This window comes from Mangifera indica, chromosome 6 (genome assembly GCF_011075055.1).
Source record: "Mangifera indica cultivar Alphonso chromosome 6, CATAS_Mindica_2.1, whole genome shotgun sequence".
Taxonomy (NCBI): domain Eukaryota; kingdom Viridiplantae; phylum Streptophyta; class Magnoliopsida; order Sapindales; family Anacardiaceae; genus Mangifera; species Mangifera indica.
In genome coordinates, this window is record NC_058142.1 from 15,818,952 (window position 1) to 15,836,116 (window position 17,165).

The 17,165-nt window shown below is 33.8% G+C and overlaps 1 protein-coding gene across 1 annotated transcript in view; it reads left to right on the forward strand.

Annotated features, from left to right (window-relative positions):
* The first annotated feature begins 1,110 nt into the window (after positions 1–1,110).
* LOC123218258 (probable LRR receptor-like serine/threonine-protein kinase At1g56140) overlaps positions 1,111–17,165 on the forward strand; it is a 34,149-nt gene continuing 18,094 nt past the window's right edge. The window contains exons 1-3 of the mRNA XM_044639564.1: positions 1,111–1,317; positions 3,640–3,829; positions 3,921–3,992. Of these exons, the coding sequence (XP_044495499.1) occupies positions 1,167–1,317; positions 3,640–3,829; positions 3,921–3,992 (413 nt within the window). The 5' untranslated portion in view covers positions 1,111–1,166. The remainder of the gene's footprint in view (positions 1,318–3,639; positions 3,830–3,920; positions 3,993–17,165) is intronic.

Consider the following 17,165-nt stretch of genomic DNA (forward strand, 5'->3'; position numbering starts at 1 on the left):
TAATTAAATGATTTTGATATGTGAGAAAAAATAAACAATCAGAAAACTCAATTATAAGTTATCATCTCAGTTTGTACAATTTATTTATATGTACAGTTTTATTTGTTTTAATTTATTTATTCTGACACATATGTAATCGTAACTCCATTAGTATAAATTTAAGACAATGGGAGAGACACTTCTAGTATATCCTATACTAGCATCTATGCCTTCTAACATTGTAATATCGCTACTCTCTTTAAATCACTCAGCTAATATCGTCTCCGTGGAAGTAGACTCTTGTCTATTGGCCGGCGTCTAGATGAGATGAGCATATGGTCTATATGGAAATTAAGATTTTTCCACATATACATGAATGCACACGCTGGTGTCTACATCAGTTGGCTCAGTTGGCAACATCAAAGGGATGTTGGTATTACATCGTCAACCAATGTAAACTTAGCATGCCTTATCGTTTCCACCGGGGTGGGCTCTTCAAATGGTGTTGACTTGTCATCTTTATATGACCATTCAACAATCGAAACCGAAAGTGAGTTTAGATTATACTTTTATATACATTTTAAACTAAAACTTACATTATTCAAAATGAATAAAATTATATGTTTAAAAAAAATTATATAAACTTTTACGCATGAACTTATATGATTTTTGTAATTGAATGATATAAATATTTATTTTTTTCTTATTTTAAAATCAATTAATTAGATGTTACTATCTTAATTTGTATATATAATTTTGTATTGTACATATAGTATAAAATTATGTAACTTGATGGATGTTACCATCATTATGTAATCTTGCCGATGTGGTAGGAGAATGGTTGCACTTTGATTGTAATTACTGTGATTATAAGAAATGGTTCTATGACAAAAAAAAATCATTATTTAACATTGAAGAGATTGTGAGAGTCACGATAGATATTAGCTATCTATCGGTTGACATGTAGTCTATATATATTAATAATTGATCGTGCTACGAGTTTAACTAAAAAAAGTTTTCACCGTGTATAACACACTCATCAGTTTTTCTTGTCTAAATGGGAAAATATTTAAAATTATTCCGGTACGTTTTATTCTTTCACCTTTAACCCACTACAGTCCCTCTCTCACCTGTGTATATAGCTGAGTCGAGATCCATCATTTCTTCATTATTCTCCTGTAAACCGAATGAATATCATGAGTTCCAGAACGAAGCTGCAGCTGCTTTCTTCTTCAGGATTTCACCATTGTCTTTTATGTATTTGCTTCTTCATAGCTTCTTTTATAGTCCATAAATCCACTGCTCAAACAAATAATGCCACTACTGATCCCAGTGAAGGTACTGTCTTCTTCTTCTTCTTCTTAATTTCTTTGTATTTTATATTTCATTTCTTTCTGTGTTTCAATATTTATATGTATTTACCATTTCGCATATGTGACGGTACCAAGCTTAAGTTCTGCCTATTTTTAATTTTTTCTTCATCTTCACGTGTATAAATATTGTTTAATTATTTCAAAATATCATTTCACGTGTATATATATATTTCAAAATTCTACTGAATTTACCGAATAAGACCGTCCAAAACTAAAATCTTATCTTATTCATAGCGGTTCAACCATGAGTTAATTTAGTCTGATGACTAATATAAATTTTTACTATTTAATGGATCTGATTTTGGATTGGTTCTTGATTGGATCAAAATAATTGATTTTGGATTGGTTTTAAAATGATGATTTGTTGTAGAAATGGATCAATATCAAGTTAACTCAAATAAGTTAATTTTAAATTATAGCTCTAATGCGAGAACTCGTTTCATTTATCCATTCATTAATATTGTTCGAATTAGACATTATATACTAACTCAAACGAGCTTCAATTTAAATTCGAGTTAAATATTATAGCTTCAGTTTAGATTTGAATCAAACCCTAAACTTTGATTTGATTAGACTTAAATTGAGTTTATGTTTAATAACGTTAAATTAATGTTAAAGTTTTCTATCATATGGATCACAAAATTAAGATAACCTAGAAATATGATTGGTATCCATCAATCATATCAATACAAATAGATATTTATATCAACTATTATAATATTAAAAATACTACCATAATACATTTCTATAAAATTAAGACAAAATATCTAAAGTTTTTTCAATAAAAATTAATTTAATAATTAAAATTCAATAAAATTATCTAAAAGGCATTGTCAAGTGGGGAATTTTGTTCTGTAAAATAGATAAAAAAAATTGCAATTTTCAAAACATAGAAAAGCAACATTATACAGTTAGTATAAAAAACATTAAGAAAACAAAAAAATTATAAAACACACCAAAAATTTCATTAAAAAACATGAAAGACAATAAAATTAAAAAAATTGAAAATACTAAAAAACCACAAATATATAAAAGTGAACGATTTTGAAAAAAAAAATCAAAATTTAAAAACTAAAAACATCAATTTTAAAAAAATAAAACAGTAAAATATAAAAATAAATATATAAACCAGTTAATAAAAAGGTTTTCACAAAATTTGGTTTTGAGATATATTTTAATTTTAAAATGTTGAAAACTATCTAATTCTAATATTCAAGGATACATCTGATCAAATATTAGCCCATCTAATATTCTAATATAAATTTATATACTATTATTCCTAACCATACAAAATTTAACAGTACTTTAACGGAAAAACATTGCTATTTGAGAAACCTCAGGGGTTGGGGTGAATTCAATGGCGGATCCAAAAAGGAACTTTGGGGTCTCAAGATTACAATATCATAAATATATTTAAATTAAAATAAATATAAATATTTGTATTAATAAAACATTCATTAACTTATATATTTATAATTGTCCACGATATGATTTCATTGTATACTAATACTATCAAATACTTTTTTTTTTTCTATATATACAATTAAATTATCATTTAATCACTTATTGCTCATTTTATTTCATGAACAATTCTTCATAAAATTTATTATTGAAAATGCTCTCTCCACACTAGCAATGGTAACCGATAAAATTAATACTAATTTCATTAACAAATAAACTAATGGAACCACTTTATCCTTCTTAGCTTCAATCGTCACTTTTGCAAGATCTCAAATCCCAATTTGAATTTCAACAAACTTGTTTTGGGTTGAACTCATTTTTGAATTTCAACAAACTCAACTTGAATATAGCCCTACTTGTTTACTTGTTCAAAGATTGAAAATACATTTTATAGTATAACATTGAACATAAAATATAAAGGGTACAATTGCACATAAATAAAAACTTATGGACCTTTTTTAAAAGTCAAGAAAGGTTAATTGACCCTTCTTACCTAGCTCCCTCTGCCACTTGGTGAATTTGATTTAAACCAAGCCGAGTTTGAGGTTGGCTCAATCTTAAATAGAATTCATAATCCTATCTCGAGTTCGACCTTTTTTGAAATAGTATATAATATCATTAGAAGACTGTTAGTAAAATGAACAATATTGTCGCAGACCAGAGTAAATAGTATCATCGACATAATGAATAGTGTCATCAAATAGACAAACAAGTCTATCTCGAATCGAGCCCTAATCTCCATGCATGCCTTTTTTTTTTTTAACTCCACTTTTATATTCATCGAAATTTTAATCAACTTAATATGCATGCATGGTGTTGTGAGCAGTGATGGCACTGAATTCAATATTCGGGCAATGGGGTGCAGAAGCAGTGACTTTTCTGTGGAATATAAGTGGAGATCCATGCAGTGGAACTGCCATAAGTGATATTCTTAATTTTGAGGACCCTTCGAATAATCCTGCTATCAAATGTGACTGCACTTACGACAATGGCTCAACCTGTCATATCACCCGACTGTAGGCCTTCCTTCTTCCTTGAATGCTGCCATTCTATTTACAGGGTCATAGCTCAATATTACAAGTTTTAACATTATAATTCATCTTACAGGAGAGTTTATGCTCTTGACTTAAGAGGAATAATTCCAGAAGAGCTAGTGGCTTTGAAATATCTCGAATTTTTGTATGATTTTTCCCACTTACTTTCAATTTCCTTATCTATATATATTCATCACGCCAATATTTTTCTGTTTGAGGTCTGTAGGAAAATGGATCAAAACTATTTCACTGGTCCTTTGCCTGCATTTATTGGAAACTTATCTCGATTGACGTTACTGTGAGTACTTCATAGTTGTGAATCAATGTTCGAAATAACTATTAAATAAACTACATGTATCAAGTTTTGAGTATTCAATTGGGAAACTAGATATTGCATCATCAAATAATTCTGTGATTTTGAGTAAATCACATAATGATATATTATCTTGATATTCAATTAAGTACTTACTTAATTGAATACTCAAAACTAGATATAGATAACATCACTCACAACTTATCTATATCAAGAATAAAAAAATATTACTTATAATTCTAACTGCACATATGAGCATTCGATTAACATGTAAGATGAAAGATAGGATTCTAGTTTGTGTTTCCCTTGACTAATAATATTTCTGACTTCTGTAAGGATTATTATAGTGCTAATTGATGCCTGTTTGTTTTGTTCTTTGGCTGTTTCTAGGTCAATTGCCCACAATGCATTTTCTGGGCCTGTTCCCAAGGAGCTTGGAAACCTTAAGCGGTTAACTGTTTTGTAAGATGGAATATTTCTTCCTCTTTTCAAATGAGTTTATGATTAGAATTGGATTAATGTTAAGCACTCATCTACCAGTTTAAGTAGTTAGATGTGATGACAACTTGCTTTACCATAAGTCACTCCAAATCTGGTTACCACAGATCACACCTGCCCTGTTCGTCTAAATGAACACGCGAACACGATCCTAGCACACTTAAATATAGTGGAAAATATAAACTGCTGATTCCAGTAAACCATTTATTGTAAAACTTTATTGGCACTTCAAGACTTATCATTTACATTGATCTCAGAATATGAATATTACACATATGGGTTATATATGGTTGGATAAGATACAATAGAAACTATATATGGCTGGATGAGATACAATATAATATATGGCCAAGATATGAGTTGTACAATATTCAACAGAATATATGATGCTAAATATGTCTGTGTGAGTTGGCATGAAATGTTCGTATCACCTTCCCTCAAGCTGAACAGGTTTTGGAAAAATTGTTAGCTTGTCGATTAACATTTGAAATTTGGATTTAGATAACGATTTAGTTAGGACATCCATGGTCTAATCAATGGAGGACAAATACTGCAACTTGAGGAGATGTTGTTGAACTTGATCTCAAACAAAATGGAAGCAAATCTCTAGGTGCTTAGATAGAGAATGGAAAATGAGGTTCATAGGGAGGTCAGTGGCAGATAAATTATCACACTAGATAGTTGGAGGCGATCTAATGGGAAAACCAATTTCACAAAGTAGAGATTTGAGCCACATAATTTCCAAGCCACATGTAGCAACCACACTATACTTAACATCTGTTGAGGATCGAGCCATGGTCCGTTGTTTATTGGAAGTCCCGGGAATTAGATTAGAGCCAAAGTAAACTGCAAACCTGATGGTGCTTTTCTAGTCATCCAACTGCCGCCCTAGTCGACATTACAATATCCCACTAGATCAACGATACTTGATTTGCGAAGTAGGTCATGACTAATAGTGCCACGTAAATAATGCGGGATCCGCTTGATAGGCTACAAGTTAGACACACAGGGTCGATGCGTGTATTGCGCCATTTGATTAACAGAGAAGGCTATGTCGTGTCTGGTGATACATAAGTATTGCAAGCTACCAACTACTTGGTTATACAACGTCGAATCACCAAAGGCTTTAGAATCTTTATAAGCAAATTTGAGGGTAGGACATGAAAGAATGGAGACTGATTTGATAATGCTCATGCCTGTTTTGCACATAATATCTGTAACGTATTTCTCTTAAGACAACCAAGGAAGCACGGAAACGCTTCAAGGGGTGTGTTTCACCGATTCTGAAACGTTTCCGTTTCTGAAACGCCTCGAAACTGGTACGAAACGTTTCGGGGCCGTTTTGGAAATTTTAGAAAGATGTAAAATGCATTTTCAGTATCTGAAACGCGTTTCTTTGTAGAAATCTGTTGCATTTCCACTTCTGTAAACATTTTAAGCCACACCTCTCATACTGATTTTGTCTTCTCAATGTTTCGACATCTGAACTTCCTCTCCTCTCCGGCGAAACTCATCTCTCCTCCTTCATTTTGTCCTTCTTCCCACTAGTTGTTGCCTCTTTCCAACTATTTGTTTCATCCTTCCAATTATCAGTTCCCTTTCTGGTATCTGTTTCACCAGTCTTCTCACTATTGATTCCCTTCTTCTCATTTTTCATTCGTTCTCTGCCGAAATGGATCCAAAGCCTGGGAAATATTAAACACCTTTATAGTACCTGATTATGTATCCTATTAAAGGTAAATTGTTCTTATATTATATAAAAATATTTGTATATTTTTAAAGGTTATATTTTTTTAATAAAATTTTGGTATTTATAATAAAATTCTTATATTTTTCATGTTTACACGTTTCCCCACGTTTTCGTTTCCTATATTTTTTAATAAAGGTGTTTCAACGTTTCCGTTTCAGTGTTTCGCTGTTTCCACATTTCCGTTTCCATGCTATTTAGAAGACAACGAAAGTCCATCAAATAGCTAACAAACCTCTACACCAAGAAATAATTTAGCCATCCAAGGTCCTTAAGAACAATTTCTTGCTGGAGTTGCTAGATGACATTAGCCAGAAAAATGGTATTGCTACCCATAAGGATAAGATCATCCACATAGATGAGGCAGTAGGCCATATTGTTTCGATGGTGATAATAGTAAAGAGAGGTATCAGCCTTAAAGCCAAAAAAGTCGAGCTTGTGCAAAAGAGTAGTGAGGTGTGAGAACCATGCTTTAGGAGCCTACTTAAGACCATAGAGAGACTTGCAAAGACGACATACATGATGAGGTTTCAGAGGATCAACAAAGCCTTAAGGTTATACCAAGTATATTATTTCATCAAGGCGACCATGTAAGAAGGTGTTAGAAACATTCAATTGATTGATAGTCCAACCTAGGGATACTGCAATCGAGAGGGCGAGTCAAATGGTGGATGGTTTAATGATCGGGTTGATCGTCTCAAAGTAGTTGATACCAGGACGTTGATGAAACCTTTCGCAACAAGATGCACTTTATACCAATTAATAGTACCATTAGGGTTCTTCTTAACTCGAAAAACCTATTTATTGCCAACTAAATTAGAGGCTTCTTCCCGAGGAACCAAGTTCAAAGTGCCTTGAGATAAAAAGGTGTCAATTTCATCACCCATAGCATCACGCTAGACTTTGTGCTTAAAAGCTTTTGTGAAAGAATTAGCTGATTCAGGAACTCTTATGGTAGAAGACAATATTTTAGGTGGCAACGCCCTTGACTTTGATCTAGTAACCATAAGGTGAACATTACTATCCGATGGCAAAGGCATTGAAGGGGGACTGGGCATTGGTTGATGAGCATATTGTGAAAAATCAACAACTAAATCTAGCCCTAGTGTGTCCGTATAAAAGCAAGTAGAGGTATGAACAGAGTTTGGAGTAGACGTTACTTTTCTGTCTCTTTTACTTATTCTTGTTGATCATCCAGTCCTCTGTAATCTGCCAGACATAACCTATTTTGCAGCATAAAAAAAGATTAGTAGACAGGTTTAGTTAAGATATCTGCCACCTGAAATTCTGATGGAACAAATTGCACTGATAATTGCTTTGTTGTCACTTGTTCCCTGATGCAATACTCATCTAATTCAATGTGCTTTGTCTTTCCGTGAAACATAGGATTTGAAGTTAGAGACCTAGTCCCCTGATTATCACACCATACCACTACTAGAGCAACACACTGTACTTGTATTTCAGTCAATAAACTTCTTATCTAGGCAAGCTCAGTTGACACCCGACTAGTGCATGATACTCTGCTTCAGTTGATGACAACGCCACCACTCTCTCCTTTTTTGAGCTCCATTGTATCAAGTTTCCTCCAAAGAACACACAACACCCACTGCTCGATCTTCTGTTACTTAGGCTCCCTACCCAATCAATGTTAGCATAAGCTTCTGTTCCCAAAAGTGGTGCAGACCTAAACACCAAACCATGATTCAAAGTCCCTTTAACATATCTCAATATTCTCTTTCACGCCTGCCATTGCAACTTTGTTAGGGCTTTCAAAAACTGACTAAGTTTGTTAACAACAAAAGACAACTCAAGCCTGTTCATCAGCATATATTCAAGAGCTCCTATAGTATTTTTATAGACTGCTGTTCTTCAAATAATTTACTGTCTTCTGGAAACAACTTTAGCCCAGTTGCCACAGGAGTAGCAAATTGATTGACATCCTGCATATTTGTCTTTATTAGCAAATCATGTTCATATTTAGCCTGACACAATATCATCCCTTTGTCATTGCTGTGTGCCTCTAAACCAAGAAAATAGCTCAGTTCTCCTAAATCTTTTAGAGCAAAATTCAAATTCAAATCAGCCACCAGATTCTATATAAGCTTTGAGTTTGTTCTTGTCAACAAAATGTCGTCAACATAAACCAACATATACACTGTCACCTCCTTGTTTATGAAAGCAAACAAACTGGTGCCTGCTAAAGAGTTCTTAGAACCTTTTTGCACCAACACCTCTCTAAGTTTCTCATGCCAAGCTCTTAGAGCCCACTTTAAACCATATAGGGCTTTAACCAGTTTACTCACATGATTTGGTTTTTCAGGATTTACAAACCTTTTAGGTTATGTCATGTAAACGTCTTCCTTCAAAACCCCATTCAAGAAGGCATTGTTGACATCCACTTGGTGTATAGACCAATTAAAAGAAACTGCTAGAGTAAAAATAATTCTCAGAGTTACAAGTTTCACGACTGGACTGAAAGTGTCAAGATAATCAATGCCCGGATTTTGTTGAAACCCCTTTGCAACCAACCTAGCCTTAAATTTCTGTAATGACCTATCTGCCTTCAGCTTTGTGTTAAATGCTCGTTTATGATCAACTACACTCATGTTAGGCTGTAACGAAACTAACTCCCATGTATGATTTCTTTCTAGAGCTTCAAATTCATCCTTTATAGCTCAAAACCAATGCGTTTTATTAAGAGCTTCAACGATATTCTTTAGCTCTAGCAACTCACTATCAACCAGTCTCGTCGAAAAAATTCTTGGAGGTGGCAATGAGCCTGTTTTCAATCTGGTTACCATTGGGTGCTTGGAACAAACAGTACCTGAGATCATGAGATTGTTAAGCAAAGCACCAGTATCAGCAGATCTTTCTGACATGTTTTGAAAGCTTGAAGAAGAGCTAGCCATTGACGCCAATCAGTAGCTCTGATACCATGAGAAGCTGAGATCAATTACTAAGAAACAGAAGTCACATCTACTGAAAAAATGCCTTAGAGAATTTTATTGAAAAAATGATCTCAACACACAAGTTTTACGTGAGCTCCAGTATTTATAGAATTACAATGAGTTGACCGCTGGTGCTAGTTGTTCTCCATCGTTCACTCATCTGTCTAATAACGACGTCTCCGGTCTTCACCTTTGGATCAATCTTCGGCAGCCAGGCTCTCTCAAGAACAATGGAACAGTTTAATGTATCGAATGCTCATCTGGAGTCCCTGTTCATCTCCAAAACAAAAGCAACCCTTCTTTTTCCCCGGAACGTCACCATTTCTTCATGCTCCAAAACGCATACTTTCATTAAACAATGATACGCACCGTTTTTGCAGTCTTGCTTTCACATTCATTATTGTACAAACTGTTGATTATATTTGTTTACCATTAAAAATTTGATTAATTATATTTAAGTTAAATTAATCGAGGTCAAGATAATTAATTTCCGTTGACTTTGAATAATATTTAGGCCAAAGGACTTATTCCTACCAAAAGTATGTTACATTATTAAGTTTTCACCTCTTAACTTTGAAAATCTCATTTACCAACCCATGGATTATTAAGTCTGGTAATTTTAAGAGAAAAATCGTTATTTATATATAATATTAAAAATAAACTATAATTTTATATAATTTTTCCTCTTAAATTTAAAAAACTAAAATTTCTCCCTTAATTCAAGTTTTAAAAAAATCACATTTCCCCCTTTAAGGTTTAGTTTCAATATCTGATCACTCTCTCCAACACCATCACTAGCCATCTCTCCCTCTTGACGATTCCCCTTCCTCTGATGGTTTGCCTTAATGAGACTTCAACCCCTCAAACATGGTGCAATGTCATTTGAGAAGACGATTCATCTTTCTAGATGATGTTGCACTGCATCGAAGGGTTGGGGTCTCCTTAAGGCAAACCATCGAAGGAAAGAGAATCATCAGGAGGGAGAGACAACCAGTGATAACACCGAAAAGAGTGGCCAAAATTGAAACAAAACCCTAGAGGAAGAATGTGATTTTTTAAAACTTGGCTTAGGAGAGAAAATTATTAATTTAAAAATTTTTTTTTTGAAGGGGGGGGGGGGAATGAGAAAATTTTAAGAGATTAGAGTTTTGTTAGCTTTAACTATTTATAGATGGATAAATAAAATTTTCAAAATTAAGAGGTGAAAACTTGGGATTGCAGCATACTTTGCATGAGAATAAGTCCTTTGGCCGATTGATGTCTTCTTGGCCACTTTAAAAGGCACAAGTGGCAAAGAATATTCTCTATACTTTTTTCTAGAAAGACAAAATCGTTAAAAGCGAAGAAAACTGAATGCTGTCACCTGACAGAGAGAACTTCAAGCATGGTTCTTCAATTTTTTTACTATTTTCAGCATATATATATTTCTAGGATTTGAATTGAAGAAAACACTCCTTCTTCACTTTTTAACTTAGAAAATTTTATAAAAAGCTTTTTTCATATATAAAACTCTGCCTGGCTACAATATTCTGGTAAAAACCTTTTTTTCCTGAATTTTATGATTAATGACTGCTGCTTCTTAATTTTATTTTGGAGCTCAGTCATCAGATGGAATTAATGGCCACGTCTTCTTCTTCAGTTGTTTCTTCGATAAATCTTCAAGCAAAGAACCATGTTTTCCTCAGTTTCAGAGGCGACAACACTCGCCACAGTTTCATCAGTCATCTCCATTAACTTTCATCGATGATGAACTTAAGCGAGGAGATGAAATCTCACCCTCTCTTCAGAATGAGATCGAAGGATCAAAGATTGCGGTTATCATTTCCGCAAAAGACTATGCGTCTTCGAGATGGTATCTCATAGAACTTGTGAAGATCATTGAATGCAAGAACATGCATGGACAGATCGTGATACCCGTTTTCTACCATGTTTTTCCATCAGATGTAAGAATCAAACCGGGAGTTTTGGAGATGGATTTGCTAAGCTTGAAGAAGATAGTGGATGATATATTGAGGAGTTTGAGGAATGTTATCTCTCCGAGTGCTAACAAGAACTTGATTGGAGCATAATCAGCCATGGAAGAATTGATTGAGTTGTTACTGGACAAAGATGTTTGCAATCTGGAAATTTGGGGCATTGGCGGCATAGGCAAAACAACTATAGCTCATGAAATATTCAATAAAATCTCCCATGCCTTTGAAGGATTCTAGTTCGCTGAAAATATTAGAGAAGAATCAAGAAATCCAAATGGCCCAGTTCACTTGCGAGAAAAGCTTCATTCTTCTATACTAGGAGATCAAAATCCGATCATCGGAAGGCTTGGTGCAATGATGACTTTGATTGTTTTTTATGATGCCACAAATTTTCAGCAGATAGAAGATTTGATTGAAGATTATAAAAGTTTCGGTTCAGGAAGCCGAGTCATTATAACAACATGAGATAAACATGTGCTTGAGAATTGCAAAGTTAATAAAATCTATGAAGTTAAGAAATTATCTCATCCTTAAGATCTGCGTCTTTTCAACCAGTATGCTTTCAAACGAAATCTCATCCCTGAAGATCATTTTAAGCTCTCAAAAAAGATAGTAAAATATTCTCAAGGTCATCCATTGTCTCTCAAAGTGTTGGGTTCATCTCTATTTAACAAGAGCATACAAGTTTGGGAAAGCAGAATAAGTAAGCTAGAAGAAACTCTTACAATGTGTTAAAAGAACGCTTTCATGGATTGGATGACAAAGATATGGTGATAAAGATCTTGAAGGCAAGTAACTTAGAGGCTGAGTGTGGAATAAGTGCTCTTTTTAATGTATTTCATGTGCCACTGATACTTCATCTCTTTCTGTGCGCAAAAAGTATAGAAAAAGCCTAAATCTGGCATGAATAAGGTTGAATCAGTAAATCTGTTCTATCTTTTGCTTTACAAAATAAAATCATTGTGTATACAGCATCTTTGTTGCTTTTAGCAGCAGAAAATTGAGCAGAACAAAATAATGTATTTTATGTAAACGTATATAAAAAGAAAGAAAAGAATATAACTGCAGTCAATCCAGTTTTACTTCTTACATTCCTACAGTTGCAGCCATCAATAAATAACTAAACTTGTTTGTGATTACCTATTAAAAGCATAAAAAGTGGAGTCAGGTTCTATGTAAAATTGTAGTGAAACCGGACAGTTGCCTGACTTGCTGGTTTTCTGTGAGACTAGACCTGATAAGCCATTGCTACTTCTATCAGAGAAGTGTGGGGTACCCCACATGCTGTTGCTGGACTCCGGCAGTTCCTTCTTAAGAACCCGCAGATAATGTTAAGGCCAAAGACTTATTCCCACGTGAAGATTACTCTTTTCTCAAGTTTTCATTATTTATCTTGCAAAAACCTAAATAACTATTCATTTGTTAAATTTTGCTATTAGGGTTAAGGATAAAAATATCATTTATCTAAAAATACTTAAAAAACAAAAACTTATCACATTTCCTCCCTTAGTTTAAAAATCTAATAATTCCCCCCATAAAGGTTTGAAAAGTGACAAATTTCCCTTTAGGGTTTGAAAATTTTTCCAGTTTCTTCTCTAGTGACTGGAACCGGCCTTCCCTACCCATCTTCCATCGGTGGCCAATGAAGAAGGAAAGGCAACCACTTTTATCTTTGTCTGAAGCTTGAACGATGACAGAAAATGCACAACAACAAAGAATCGCACATGAAGAAATAGATCGGAGCAAACAAACAGCAATGGAGAAGAAGGTTGTCATGGTGTCGGTGAGGGAAGGCACATAGTACTTGCTTGATCTCGGTGAAGAAGACGGTAGAACCGAGAGAGGGATGCGTTCTATGGAACCGAGAAAGGGGAAAAAATGTTGTGTTCACACCAAAAGGAAGTGAACTTTGCTGGAGATGGATGCTAGGCTGAAAGTGGCTCGATCTCTAGCAGAGAAGCAGTTGGAGATGAAGGAGGACAAACTTTGGGAAGGAAGCAGCAACCGTGGAGAAGATTTCAAAAGCTGAGGGTGCTAGTGGAAGTAAGAAAAATATGGGGGTAAACATAAATTTGCCAAAGTGCAAAGAGAAATCCTAAAAGAAAATAGGGGGGAAATGTAGTTTTGCAATGTTGAAAAAATAGGGTTTGTGAAAAAAAAAGCAAGTAATCTTTTAAAATTAAGTTAGAAGAAAAATTCTTAGTTTTCAAAACTAAGGTGGGAAATGCAGATAAATTATTCCTTTTTAAATAAAATTTAAAATAACAATTTTACTCCTAACAGTAATTACTAAAATTAACAGATGATTGGATATTTAGGTTTTTGAAAATTAATGAGTGAGAACTTAGAAAAAGAGTAAACTTTGAGTGGGAATAAGTCGTTTGGACTAATATTAATGATAACCTTATTAATATATGAGGATGTGTCGGTTGCCAAGACATAAGTGTTACCCATCATATATGCCAGACTAGATTCCCTAGCATCCTCAAGTTCCTCTAGTTCCTTATTGCATCCAATATCACAAAATCTTACTCTTTTTTGGTTGGTCCTAGTCCAAGCTCTATTATGTCTTCTTGTACCACCTAATTCCCTATTTGAGCTTGAATAAGTCATAGTCATCACCTTGGAAGTTTCGACATCACAATCATCACTTTTGTGTAGAAGCTCAACTATGGTTTCAAGAAGCTGGTTCTCAAAAGCATCATCATCCTTCTTGGCATCCTTATAACTATACTAGACAACACATTGAAAGAAATAAGACTCTGGTGGGCCAATGAGGCTAACCAAGAATCACTGATTAATAGAAACTTTTGGAACCATGAAGGACTGAATAGTAATGAATATAAGGATTTGGTGAAAAGTGGGGAAGTTAGTGACAAAATGGGCAAAAATTAGAGGGAACCCTAAGACCATATTGAAATAGATTAAACAAATACTAGGAACATGAGTAATAACACAATGGGGTTGTAACACCCTTTTCTAGATATATACCCCTGATAGGAATATACCAAAAGAGATATGTACAACTAAATTATTTGAAAACTTTAATACATTATCATAATTAGAAAACATACAAAAAGGTGATGTAATAAATATGATTTTATTAATCAATACTCATAAGGTAATAAGTGTTTGAAAACAATGTCGATAATAATAATGATAATATTAATAATAACAACATGTTTGATAAAATAAAGCTGAATGTCCAAGAAAGTCCCTTTGTCTTTGTGCAGTTACTCGTTGGACCGTCGGATCTCTCATCTGCCTTGCCACTCACCTTTACCTATAAATATACAAAAAGAAACGTGTGAATAAAACTCAATAAGTGGAGACCTTTTGGCATGCCTAGTTAATAAAATATCTTATGTTAAACTTGTGTTCCATTTGTAAGCTGAATATGTTCACACTACGGTACCTCAATGCCCTAACATAGATCACCCACAAAAATTGAAGAGTCTCAAGTTGGAATCAACATATTTGATATCCTAGTGAAAGCTATTATTATGCCTTATGCACATGCCAAATGGCTTATTGGGCTATCTAACTGGGACACCCTGATCACGTAAGAAAATATTTGATAGCAATTTTTTCTCTTATCACATAAATTGATCAGAATTGTTGACTAACTATCTGAAAATGGCCTCTACCTTAAGTACTTATGTGGTGCATCCTGTTAATCATGTGAGAAATATCTAAAAGTCATATCTTTACTATACACACTTGAACTAAACTGGGTGGCTATGCGCTTTGGCATTAAGTGTATGATGTATCTCATGGATATCCAGCCTTATCTCTTTCACAATATTGTCACTTATACACATAGTTAATGACTATTTACATGTGTGAAACTAGCCTTAAGGTTGCTGACTTTTGACTCGGATTTGACTTATTTTGAGCTTGTGCTATTATCCATATAGTCGGGCACCTAATCTATGTCTTTCTTAAATTCTTTATACTCTAATGGCTCATTATTCTTCTTGTTTAACTCTCCCCTTCTATGCACATAGCCTAGTGGTATAACTGTCCTTTTGTCTTTGTTTAAGGGTACACAGTCATGTACTTCTCTTCCTAAGCTTGTGTGCCTCTTGACCTGTATACATAAGCGTGTGGCACTCAATACATAGTTTTGCATATAATAGATGCACATGGGGAGGTGACTTGGACACACTCCCGTGCACTTTGCTCCACATGTATCTGCCATGTGTCTTCTACTACACGTCATCTACTTTTGAAATCCATACACAAGCATGTGTCTTATACCACATGATCGTGTATGTCTTTCCTTAGTACAAGCACAAGAATCTCAGACTTTTGAAATTTCTAGAATGAAACACAAGAATCTCAGACTTTTGAAATTTCTAGAATGAAACACAAATGTGTATAAAACCATATACAATTGTATGTCACAATCTAAAAATCACATCCCAGGGTTTCTATGTCTTTTTTATTATGATTTCAATGATATTCACTCAACCAAGGTACAAACAATAGTCTCTAAGCATCCTATACATATTTTTTCCACTATTTGTTTAACTATAATGCATATATACATAATTTCATGGCATCAAATCTAAGAAAAATGAACATTCAAGCCAAAACACACAATCAAGAAACTAGACATGCATATAACTCATCGTATTCACATCTGAAATCCATTTCATCAATTAGATCATGACAATCATGTCTAAATCACTCTAAATCATGTGCATAACAAAAAAAACTTCATAAAGTTCATGATCAAACAAGGAAATCCATTCCGCTTACTTGAAATCCGACGAAAACGCTTCCCTTGCATGACTATGGTGATTCTAGTGATCGTTGGCGACTCCACAAGCAACGAAGACACCTTTTCTTCCCTTTATACTCTCTACTTTTTACACTATGAAAGATAATGGAAGAGATTTAAGGTTATCGCATTTTTATTTTAATTCTAAGACGCGATACACAGAGGTGTATAAGCCATAAACAGTCATGTGTCAAGTTGCAAAACTAAGGCAACTTTTTATTTCACCATGATCACAATCTAATCCAAAAGTTTGACTTTTTGTTAACCATACACAATTGTGTATGTGTCTATACATAGACATGTACCTCTGAAAATTACTAATCATCCAATTCAAAATTAGAAAAATGACTAAAATACCTTTGGGCTTACCTGTGGGTATTATACAGGTCCCATAGTGGACTCCATTGTTTAGAAAGTTGAAATCAAGAGCATCGATGTAATTGTTGAGATCAATAGAGAAGATGTCCTGTTGGTCAAATTCCCGTCACTATAGAAAGAGGAAAGAAATGAAACCTTAAGAGGAAAAGTTAAGTTTTCAAATTTTAGGGTGGGGAGAAATTTTTAGTTTTTAAAACTAATGTGGGAAAATATAATAAAATTTTATTTAATATTATTGGTTAAATGATGATTATACTTTTAATACTAATAGATTTTGTTAATTTTAATAGTTGATGAGTCAGTATTTGGATTTTTGAAACTTAATAGAGGGAGTTTGACAATGGACTAAACCTTAGGTGGGAATAAGTCTTTAGGCCTTTTAAAATTATATACTTGTACTAGGGTGAATTTGAGCTGAGCTTAAGCCAAACTTAAGAAGTGGTAGTCCTAGCTTGAGTTTCAATTGAGCTAGTTTGACTCTATAGAATCATTGAAGTCATTGACATACGGTTTGTCATCCTTTTTTGTGACTTTTTTTCTTTTTTAAAATTTTTTGTGTGGGTAAAATTTTCTTCACTTTTGGCAATTTCTTCATTGAACTCATTGGCAACTTAAGCAAGCTAAACTTGAACTTGTGTTGACCATTCTAGTTTTGAATTGAGTTTAAATTGGTCT